Genomic DNA, 12138 nt, shown 5'->3' on the forward strand with positions numbered 1-12138 from the left:
AGAATTAACTTTGATTATACAAGTAATAATATTAGGTAATAATAGACCATTTCAGAAAATAAACTTTTAAATCAAATTTTCAATTATCATGGAATCTACATTTTAGAAACAAAAAATTAAAACGAATTGTACAAAGAAAAAGATTGACATTTTTATGATACAACAGTAAGATGTTATGCAGTAAAATAGGCAATTTATGAAAATTAACTCAAATCATTTGTGAAAAACAAATAAATCATTTAATAGTAATAGGTAGTTTAGAATTAGTAATAGAATAGAAGCATTGAAAGCAATGAGGAAATAAAACAAACTGTTTATTTTATGAAAGTAAGAAGGTAAGATATAATCATTCGTGTTAATACAAATAATAATGATTCATCTCCATACTTTTTTACTGCAGTTGTTCTTAGAATCTTTCACCTCAGCCACTTGTTGGAACCAAGCTATCTCTAGTCCCATCAGGATGAAGGTAGATAGGATTTGCAGTTTGATCCAGCTTTCCTTCAATGAAGTATCCAAGAACTTTCTCACCGTCAGGATAGATGAACATACCTGGACCAAATGGCTGACCCTTTATGTAACCTCCAAAATAAATAAATCTATGCTTGGATGAAAAGGAAATAGAAGCTCCCAACCCTTCTAGGATACCATTCTCAAATATTCCTATGATAGTAGGTAAGAAAGGTTCAGTCTTCAAGCCAAATCCAGTTTGTATTTCCTGCTTCATCTCTCCAATGTAGTAGCCTCCATCAAGTCCTAGTTCTCCAAATCCATCCATGATCTTTCTTCTTCTTACTGTTATAGTATCTCCAACATAATAATGTTTGGGACCACTGAAGTATAAAGTGTCTATGTCATTAGGATTGTTATAACAAGATTTCAAACCATCCTCATTAAAACATTCAATTTCACCACCAGTAAAGTTGACAACTTTAAACCCTTTACCATTGTAAGTTGTATTTTTGTATGGGGGAATGGTAAAGACTAGATCTGGAGTCATTGTCATGCCATGATAAATTTCATCATTCTTCATTTGTCCATAGAAACAGGTTCCATTAGGCCATAACAATAATCCTTCTCCTTCTCTCTTTTGTTCACTGTTCCATTGACCATTATATATACTATCATCTTTGTAAACCATCTTTCCATAACCTGTTTTATCATCATTAATCCATTCTCCATCATATTCTACAAAGTTTTTATTATTCTTGTATGTGTATCTTCCCCAGCCATTTTGCTTGTCTTGTTTGTACATTCCCACATATTTGTCTCCATTAGACCAGGTATGCACACCCTGGCCATGTTTGGCATTCCCTCTCCACTCCCCCTCATATTTGCCTCCATCAGACCAAGTAAACACACCCTGGCCATGATGGTTACCCCCTCTCCACTCCCCCTCATATCTCTCTCCACTAGCCCAGGTATGCACACCCTGGCCATGTTTGTCGTCATCTCTGAACCCCCCCTCATATCTCCCTCCATCAGACCAGGTTTTCACACCCTGGCCATGTTTGACACCCCCTCTCCACTCCCCCTCATATATAGTTCCACTAGGCCAGGTATAAACTCCTTTCCCTTCTCTAATTCCATCTTCATCAACATCTCCTCTGTAGACATCCCCATCACCATAGTCCACCATAAAATCTCCACTCATCTTACCATCTTCAAAATAACCAGTATATTTAATTCCATTGGCTTTTGTATACGTCCCATTTCCCTGAGGTAAGTTACCTCTTACATCACCAGTAAAGACATTTCCATTGCCCACAGTTACTCCAAATATTCCCTAAAATAGAATAACTATGTTGTTCATTTCACAAAAAAACGTTGCAGGGCTAAGACAATGAAAAAAACTTGAACAAATTGCCTTGGTTGATTTATCCAGTCAATAGAATAAACAAATATTCCAAATACATACCACATTTGTTTTAAACTATTTAAAAATTTTGTAATTATTCCATCTTTTTGTTATTTATGTAAGGAAATAGAATCAATTAACACACCTGAATGTTTGTCATTAAAATGACAACCAAAAGGAGTTTAACAGTTGGCCTTGGTTGTACCCAGAACATTCCTTGGTAGCACTCCTTAATAAGAATAAAAGTATTGTTGTTTCCTAATTCTGTAAGAAAAAGCAGATTTCTAGAAGAATTATATGTACAGGTTTTAAAAATAATTCTTGGATCACCTTGATATCTTTATCAATATTATCTCTAGAGTGTGATTAGTACATAATGAAACAATATTTGAGAACTTTAACTAAATGAAACTGATATCCCCCTTTGAAATCCCCTTTCTCCCCCACCACTAAATTTATATAGCCACCAATAGTAATAAATAATGAAATACCTGGATCTTTGGATCTCCCACCAGAGAGGTTCTCCTCCTCATTTTAAGTCAATTTCTGTAAAATATTTCATTATTTTTATAAAATATATTACTTAATTATATTAATTAGTTACTCTATTCTTAGTGATTTAGATTTAATATATCTTGGTAAGAATCTAGAATAATACAATTATTGTAGGGAGGTTTCTGATAAGGAATGATGCTGAATGCCCACCAACCTACAACCCCCCCCCCCCCTCCTTTTTAAAGTATTACAATCTCTCTTTCTTTGTTTGAAAGTCGAAAATATATCTAATTGATTTTATAAGTAAAGTAATTCAACAAGTTATGAAGCTTTTTTTCTGAAGCCTTAGAGATTGGACAGTAAATAGTAATGCCCATCTTTTCTAACCCCTATTTAAGTATCTTTTAGTTGAGCTAGGAGGCAGAAAAAAATCTTCATTCAAACAGAATTTAACCCAATATTTGCTAAATATATTTTTTCATATTTATATAGAAACCTGAATAATTCAGAATAAATTATTTGTCCCAATCTTTGTCTATAAATTATTTTAGTAACTCTATAATTCCAAATGATTGCTTTTTGCTGCCTTTAATTTTTTTTATTTTTTAATCCAGTAAACAAAATAACCTAACTTTAACTGTGCCAAAGTAACAAACAATGAAATGAACACTGACATACTTTTGTGACTCCTTCTCCATGGTGTGTTTTATAGTTTTTCAATGTCATTTTTTTTGTAGGTAAGATGGAGACCTGTGACTTCATGACTTTTTAAGTTAAGTAAATATGCGTCGGCAAGAGTTTCCGTTATTTGGCGATGATCAGAAAAAGGAATTTTTTGGTTATGAAAAATAAAAGTTCGTCCTAAAATTTGGTCATTCTAGCTGCAAAATTGGCCGCTCTACAGCTGTTTTAAAATTTAGTGGCTGGCCGCTAAAAAGCGGCTAAGGAGCGGTCTGGCTGCTATGACTAGAAAAAGTAATTTTCTCTAAAAATACACATGAACCACCAGAAATTTTTTTTACGTCTTTATCTCTAACAGAAGCCGAGATAGAGGGGGGGGGTCAATATGACCCCCCCCCCCCCATCTATTAAGGTCAGAATTGGGGCCCGATCTGTAAGTGCTAATGCTTAATTCAACCTTCTTATTTTTCCAAAAATCTTCTTTACTTTATTGCTTTCATAGGTTTTAGATTAGAAGAAAAAATCATTATTTTTAACAAATTATTTCTTTAAAACTTGTTTCTTTGCTTATTATTAGAATTTGAAAACATGCATCCAATAACCAAACAGATGATAACAAATTCTTTGTTACAAAAATTAAAAGTTGGTGTGTGTTCATTTCCTTCCCCCACCCCCCTGATTATCTGGGCTCCTATTGAAGCTAGAGGGCTAAAGATTTTGTGCATGTCTGCTGTTTGATAATGAATTTCTGAGTATAAGCGTGTCAAAGTAAAATTTTGCTTAATACTTTGTATCATACGATACTGTACTAGTAGCAGCTACCCCCCTAGAGGTAACTAGGGGCCCTTGTGTTGGGGGGGGAGTTGACTCCCCTCTTTCAATTGCAGTTTTAAAAAACAAGTTAAAAACAATTTTTTTTGGGGGGAAGGGTCTTTTTTTCTACGGGAGATTTCTTTTGGGAGGTTGGTGGTACCTTCCCCAAAAATATTTATAAATCTTCCCAGGACCTATGAGAAGCTACCATGTAAAGGAAAACCATATCAGTTAAATGGTTAGTGAGATTCCTTGGTACAAACATAGATCCTGTTACTTTATTCTAGCACATAGAATTCAACAACCAGATTTTTATTTTAGATTTAAAAAGAAAAAGTGAATTTAGTTTTTTTGGTGGGACGGGGGGGGGGGGGTTAATTTCTCTAAGGAGGGTGGAGGTACTCTCTCCAAAATTGTTATAAAACTTCCCAGGACCTATGAGAAGTTATATATAAAAAAAAGCCAAAAGAAAAAAAATGATACACAGAAAAAGATTCTTTTACTTTATTTCAAGGATGGTCAGGCTTTAACCAAAAACAAAATTTGATTTTTTCAATAATTATATTTAATAATCCAATCAATGACAAGCCCCCCCCCCCCTCCTTCCTTTGTTCATTACCTTGCAACACAAAGTTTTATAATTATGTTATCTTATTCGTTGTCTTACCAACTTTGGGGACTTTAATTCATTTTGATTGGTTTGTTTATGAAGTTAAGTGTCCAAATTTTTCAACCACTAATTGTAATCTGCAGAGTAATTTAATGGATTATCCCTGCATATGCACATCGATTTATAAACCATTGTCTTATTTTTTTAGTTCCTAAGTACATAAATTCCTTAGTTGTAGACTAGCTGTTAATTATTTGGTTGCAAGTATGGATATACAGACGGACAGATGTTCAGACTGACCATAATTGAAGAGTGTCTGTGATACTTTTTTGTATATGTACAGGATATGTTTGTGTGTGTACCAAAGGATCTTGCTAACCACTGAACTAATATGGTTCTCCTTTTCTGGCAAGGTTTTAAACTATGTTGTGTGAGGTTACCACTACCATCCCAACATAAATCACCCTTAAAAAGTAATGACTGCCCCCCTCAAAAAAATCTATTTTCAATATTTTCTTTTTAAAACTGCAATTTAAAGAGGGGAGTGGACTTCCCCCCAACCCAAGGGCCCCTTGATGCCTTTAGAGGCATACAGTATCCTATAATATAGAACAGTATATTCATAAAAAGGGACGCGCACCAACTATTCTATTCCCCAACAAGGAAAAAAAATCAACACATCAGGCACCGAAATTTTTCGTTTATTGGCATAAACATCATCAGGGTCTAAAAAAATATTAAATTTTTTCACAAAAAAGTATAAGAAATGGTTATATACACAATAACATAACAAATCATTTTAGCAAAATGGTCAAAATTTAAAGAAACAAGGACAATTATATCAACAAAAAGCGTAGTAACAACAGGACTATGTAAATTTAAAATATGTAATAAAACAATTCTATAAAATAAAACAACTTACATGGTTATTTATATACATTTTTTCACATAAAATTTAGCAGTATCTTTGTGCATTGTCAAGAATAGAATGAGTTTTTTGGGGGAAAATTAGTTTAATAACAATACAGGCGGTCAAAATGGTCAAAATTTGGGTGGTTGTTGAAAATCATCTGTTTAAAGGGTTAAATAACTATTACAAAAATGTTATATATAATAAAGACAAAAAAAGGAGGTACAAGAAAAAAATTTAAGGTTGCAACTGGCAATTAATAATTTCTGTTTAATCCAAAGATTACAGTATTTTTTTCCAAAATCCAATATTTTTCACGAACATCTAATAAAGTTTTATCTTTTTTATTTAATTTTTCAAAAGGTGTAAAAATCATATCTGAATGAGAGTGGTTTCTACTGTTAAAATGCTTTGGTACAGGTTTCTCATTCTTTTTATTTATTATATAATATAGAACAGTAAGGTTTTTTGTCTGAAGCTAAATTACAAAATTTGCGTTCTGAATTGGTTTTACTAATCAGGTAAGCTTTATAAAAAATTTGGGTTGGTTTATGCTATTTTCCTGACATCCCCAGCCCGCTCTAGAGATTAGGGGCGAAGCAACTTGTAGATAAAACAGTAAAAGCCGAAAATGGTTAATCCAATAGAGGTCAAAATATCTATAATTTTATGAGAATAATGTTCTTCTAGCTTAAAAAATAAGGAAATTACAGCCATTTAAAATGTTTAAATAAAAACAAAGGTAGTTGAATAAAAGGGTTAAGGAAGTGAAAAACTTTAATTTACTAATAGTCAGAATTTTTTTTAGCTTTCTAACTCTAATATTAGCCCAGATAATAAGGGGGGCAATAAGCTCCCCACACATATCCCACTCCCTGTTTGGTTTACTTATAGCCAGAAATTATTTTATTAGTCAGGGGACATGCACAAATTTTTTAGCACTCTATCTCTAATAGGAGCTGAGATAGAAATAGAGGGGGGTATCATTTAATGCCCCTTGTCACTTCTCCCCCCCCCCCCACTGATTAAGGTCCAGAAAGGGGCAAGACTGTTAAAGGGTTAATAGGCAATAATAGAAAAATATTTGTGTAAAATTATCTAATTTTTATAAACTAGCATTTATTGAATACATATCAAAAGGTTTTGTGATTAGAAACCAAAATATTTAAAAAATCAAAACTTATATGTATATGACTGATGTTAAACGTACAAATAACAAAACTTTGTTTTCACTTAGGCCCAAGTAGGCATAAACTAAACTGTGTGAAAGAGTTTTTAGTAGTACTGCCTTGGGCCATTTCTGTCAGCTTTTTGGGAAAATGTCTGACCATATGATTGTTATGTAATTTCTTTTAAGAGAATGAATCAAATGTCGTCTTTGCTTTAAGAAGATCTTGTGAATATGAACTACTGTAATTCCAAAAATGAATTCTTATATATCTATTCTATATTATTTATTATAATCTAAATAATAATTTATAAGGATACTGTAATTTACAACAAAAATATCTGTAACATAGGTTTGATTAATAAAATATTTATATTTCCTAACATTTTGTTTTCTATGAAAATTTAACATGATTTTTAAGGGATGTTTAAAGCATTTTTTGTATTGAAAATAAAAATTTTCTAAAGGGTAAAATGGTGATTATCCTAAACCCCCCCCCCCCACTCCCCCTTTCCACCTTCAAAAATGTTAATACCTAGGTGCAATTTAGTAATCCTAACTCCCCCCCCCCCCTCCCACAAAAAAAGCCATGGTTGGCGAATTTTTTACATTTATCCCCCAAATGTTGGTATTTACCCCTCCCACCCCCCAAGAATAAATTTTCCCTTCTCTTAATACTACCTGACAAACAAAATGTTCCAGAGATCTAAATGAACATATTATAATTAGATTAGAACATAAAGTAGTAGTAATATTTAGAAAGTGAGAGTTTCACAATTGTTTGGTTTTTTTTGGGAGGGGTGTATAATTTTTTTTTCATAGGGGGTTGGTGGTACCCTCCCCCAAAATAGTTATAAATCTTCCCAGGACCTTTGAGAAGTTACCCCGTAAAAAAGGACCATATCAGTTCAGGAGTTAGTTAGATCATTTGGTACAAACAAACAGGCAAACATCCTGTCACTTTATTATAAGGATTTCCTTATAAGTTTTTGGAATAATAGATATTATTATTTTTCACTAAGTTTTTTATGGAACATGATGTTATTTTAAGCCCCAAAAAGAGTATTAAACGCCATTTCCCCACTCCAAAGACTTCCTAATAGACAATAAGTACTAGAGATATTAATGAACAATATCCTGATTGGAATTATTGTAGATATTATATTTTTTACTAAAGTATTAATAAACTATATGATATACTTATTTGCTATCTACTTATTTAGATAGATAGATATAATAAGAGAGAGGTAGTAGTTAAGAAACTTCTATGCTTCATTGCTTATATATGTATAATAAGAGATATAAGTTTTCCGGAATTGTAATGTAGGGAGTAGATTTGAAATCTGCATCAAATTTTAAGGATTTTTTATAAAATTCGTTTTTTGTAAAATTCTTTATCTAAAAGCGAAAATACATTTTAAGTTAATTAATTTTGACCAATAGGATATGTGGATTTTAAACTACCTGCGCTCTAATTGGTTAAATGATGCCAAAATTAATTAACTTAATTTGTATTTCCGCTTTTAGATAAAGAATTATACAAAAAACGAATTTTATAAAAAATCCTTAAAATTTGATGCAGATTTCAAATCTACTCCCTACATTACAATTCCGGAAAACTTATATCTCTTAATGTATAAGTTGTTAAGAGTGGTAGTATTAAAGACATAATACTTGCACCGCCAGAGGCATATTGTCTGTTTTTTTAAGTTTATACAGTTTCTTGAACTGATATAATAAGAGGGAGGTATTAATTAAACAAATTTTATTCTTATAAGCTATTTAGAGAGGTAGTACTAAAGAAATAATACTTGCAACGCCTGGGGCAATTTGTCTGCTTTTTTATATTTATACACATTTCTAGATTTAAATGACGTTTCTGTTCTTGGAATTATTGTTAAAATTATATTTTTACTGAAGTTTTATGGGAAATGATAAATTTTATATCCTATCATTGAATATATAGATAGACAAAGCCTCTAAAGATCATCCTTGTTATACATATAGATTCTCCATATTCAAAATGGAAAGAAGTAGGTAATAAAATAGCCTAAAGCCATCACAAGGCTTAAATCTAATAAAAATGGGATTCACATGATAATGAGTTCGCCTTGTTTTACTGTTATTCTTATTATATTTTAACAGTATAAAATTTCATTTAAAAAAAGTCTTTCCAAAAGAAAATTCAGCAAAACCAGATTTCAAGTTTGACGTCAGAGTGAGGTGGTTTTATATGATAGATAAATATGTATTTATAAATTCTTATGGTTACTTTGTGTGCCATGAGAACCAACTGTTCACCATGATATGTAAATATACACAGCAGATAGCTTGCTTGCACTAGATAAATGAAACTAGGTTTATGGAAGATTTTTAAAAGCGAAGCTTTTCTATAATTAGGGTCCGTCCATATGTCACAGACAGTTAGCTCACTTTGTTAATTAAGGCATGGTAGCATTGTCCTATTGATTTCATACTTTGCATAATATAATCCCAGATAAATATAGCTCGTAAACGGTTTAAATCCAGCGGAAAACGTAACGGATTTGGAGTCACACCTGAAAAGTTATTTATAGTATCGTATTATAGATAGCTTTCCGTAGATATTAAAATACAAAAATACGATTAAAAACAGGATAACAAAGTTGGTATAAATTCTATGATCTTTGCTTATTCGAGGAAAATTGTCTGTAATACAATGCAATGCATGGTTTTTAGTATGACTGAGAACCGGTTTTAATCCAGCGGATATTGATCGATTTCAAGGCCATACTGGAAAATAAAAACTAAAACTTACTTTCAACTTGTTTACTCAATTCCTTCACAGCTCCAATATTTTCTAAAATAATAGATTTATTATTACATGGATGTTACACCTGATTTTTATGCACTCTAATAATGCGTAACTTGTAGCAGGCTAATATAAAAATCCACTCATACCAGCCCTTAACCCCATCCTTCTCCCCTCCTTCTGTATGAATAAATTAAGTCTATGTTAGCAACCTAAATTAACGACAATTTTACCCCTGTCATAATATCCACCTTTATTCTATATATTTATTTCTAAAATAAGGAAAAAACATAAATCAAATAACACACATAAATATCTTAAGCTTTAGCTTTCATACTTTTTTCTATTTTTACAATTTTTCATTTTTGTTAGAAAAAAAAGGATTAAGGGAAAAATAGCCTTAAACCTGTTATTGACCAATACTAATCCCCTGAAAATCATATAATGATCGGTATGCCTGCCCAGCGAGGGAGGGGGCATTAAACTGTTTATTACACTAGTTCCCAAAGTTTTATACTAACGTTTTCTTATTCCTTGGACGAACAACATTGGGAAGTTTTATAGAATTTCGATTTGTTGGGTCATTAAGTTTAGTGTCCATTTGTTTAACCACTAATTGTAATTTATTTTAGGGAACATTTTGTGTATTATTATTGGGGATGAACTGAACATCAATTTATCGTGCATTATCTTATCCCTTACGATACCTGGGTATAACTAACCGGTTATCAAATCTTAATAGTATACATTTATTGTTTACATAGAATATTTTTAAAAGCAAAGCTTTTCTATACTTGTCCTATCGATTTCAAACTTTGCATGGTGATTCCTGTAGTTGTTGGGTACGATTTTGAAAGCGTAGCAACTCTATAATCATTACCAAAATGTCCGTACGTCCATTTTAAACAAGTTGATTTTTTTACTTTTTTAACAACAAATTTTTATGTGATCTAATTATCCGATTGATCTGATATTTAGTATATTTATTCCTGAGACAACAAAGTACAATATTGTAAGCAAGGCAACTCTATAATTAAGCCCTGAAAAAGTAAGTATGTCCATAATAATTATTCTGTATCAAGCAAATTTTTCAACAAATTTACTTACAATTTTGCTTTGGCTCTTTTAAAATTATATTCTGAGTATTCAGTTCTGACACTATACAAGTGTTAATGTCCGTTTGTCCTACCGCTTCAGTGCTTCGCTTTTATGGATGTTGTCCCCCTTGTTTAAAAAGAAAATAGCTTAATACCACTGCAGGACTATTAAGTATATTTTCAGGAGAGCAGAGCCTAATTGGTTGAGCAGTTTCTGAGATCTTAAGCTTCAGACTGACAGACAGACAGACAAATGGACAGATAAACAGACAGACAAACGGACAAACAAATGGACAGATAGACAGACAGACAGACGGACAAATAGACAGACAGACAGAAAGACGTACAGATGGACAGACAGACAGACAGATGGACAGACAGATGGACAGACAGACAGATGGACAGACAGGCGGACAGACAGGCGGACAGATGGACAGACAGACAGAAAGACATACAGATGGTCAGACAGATGGACAGACAGACGGACAGACAGGCAAAGAGACAGGCGGACAGACAGATAGACAGACAGACAAACATACAGATGGACAGACATATGGTCATACAGACGGACAGACAGGCGGATAGAGCGACAGACAGACATACTGCCAGACAGACAGACGGACACACAGATGATTAGACTGATGGACAGACAGACGGACTGACAGACAGTCAGACAGATGGACAGACAGACAGACAGACGGTCAGACAGACAGACGGATATACAAATAAACAGAGATACAAATGGATAGACAGGCAGGCATTGTTCTACTTTGCATAATAAGAATTATCTATTAAAGTTTTGATAGTGTCATAGCATTAAAATATAAATACATGAATACTAGATACTTTTTACAGTTAGAAGATGAAACCCAGTATGTTTCTTTTAAATTTATATTTTGATTTAGCTCACTAACCATTGATATATAATGATAATCTATACCTTATTTTTTTCATTGACTTGATGCATTTTGTATGAGAAAAAAATATTTTGTTGTTTTTAACAAATTAATGGAAATATTATTACTTATATAAATATTATAACTTTTTCAGATTTTTTATATTCTCTAATAAAGTGAAACATTTATGGGCTAAATTAATGATTCTCCCCATCCCGTTCCCACCTACTGGATGAAAGAACTAACTAATAAATGAGTTTTATGTTAGCAAGCTAAATTGATAAAAAAAATTCCACCTGTCTATATAATAACCGTGTATTATATACTACAGTGTGTTTTTTATGAGAACTGTTTTGAAAGCAATTTTACCCCACTTATAGTTATCAGAATTTAATGATTAATGGCTTATTTTCTTCGTTTTTAATGCAATTAATAGAACAACAAAAAAATATTTCAGTTTTTATTTAAAAAAAACAGTAAAATCTAAAATTCTAAACTTAGGTGTCAACATCTAAAAATGGTTTTAGCGCATTTTTCTTATGCTCAAATATTCAACCTTTTGCAAGAATGGCTGCTAAACACTTCAAAGTTGAGACATAGAGCTAAAATGTATACAGAAACTATTAGGGACATGTACTAAAACATATCAAAGTTTGAAGGTCAAATCTCATCCAGGGAGGGAGTACTGGCCCCCAAAGTCGACTATAAATAATCCAATGTTTTTCTTGCAAAGGGTAGAAGAAAGAATGGCGGTTTCCGTTATTTTCCGTTTTTCGGCAATGGTCAGAAAAAGTAATTTTTTGTTATGAAAAATAAAAG

The 12138-nt window shown here is 32.2% G+C and overlaps 1 protein-coding gene across 1 annotated transcript; it reads right to left on the reverse strand.

Annotated features, from left to right (window-relative positions):
- Positions 1-109: 109 nt before the first annotated feature.
- Positions 110-2418, reverse strand: LOC145327975 (uncharacterized). The gene is made up of 3 exons (XM_080171495.1): positions 2350-2418; positions 2004-2087; positions 110-1786 (listed from the first exon to the last, which is right to left on the reverse strand). The coding sequence occupies exons 1-3, from the start codon at positions 2389-2391 to the stop codon at positions 422-424; spliced, it is 1491 nt and encodes a 496-aa protein (XP_080027621.1). The 5' UTR covers positions 2392-2418; the 3' UTR covers positions 110-421.
- Positions 2419-12138: the final 9720 nt, after the last annotated feature.

This window comes from Acartia tonsa, chromosome 9 (assembly GCF_053477335.1).
Source record: "Acartia tonsa isolate MP-2025a chromosome 9, ASM5347733v1, whole genome shotgun sequence".
Lineage (NCBI taxonomy): Eukaryota > Metazoa > Arthropoda > Copepoda > Calanoida > Acartiidae > Acartia > Acartia tonsa.

Coding starts and splice junctions, on each gene's coding strand:
- LOC145327975 (XM_080171495.1), bottom strand. CDS start 2,391: ATGAGGAGGAGAACCTCTCTGGTGGGAGATCCAAAGATCCAG. Junction 2,088..2,349: donor TGGGAGATCCAAAGATCCAG/GTATTTCATTAT, acceptor ATTCTTATTAAG/GAGTGCTACCAAGGAATGTT. Junction 1,787..2,003: donor TTTTAATGACAAACATTCAG/GTGTGTTAATTG, acceptor ATTCTATTTTAG/GGAATATTTGGAGTAACTGT.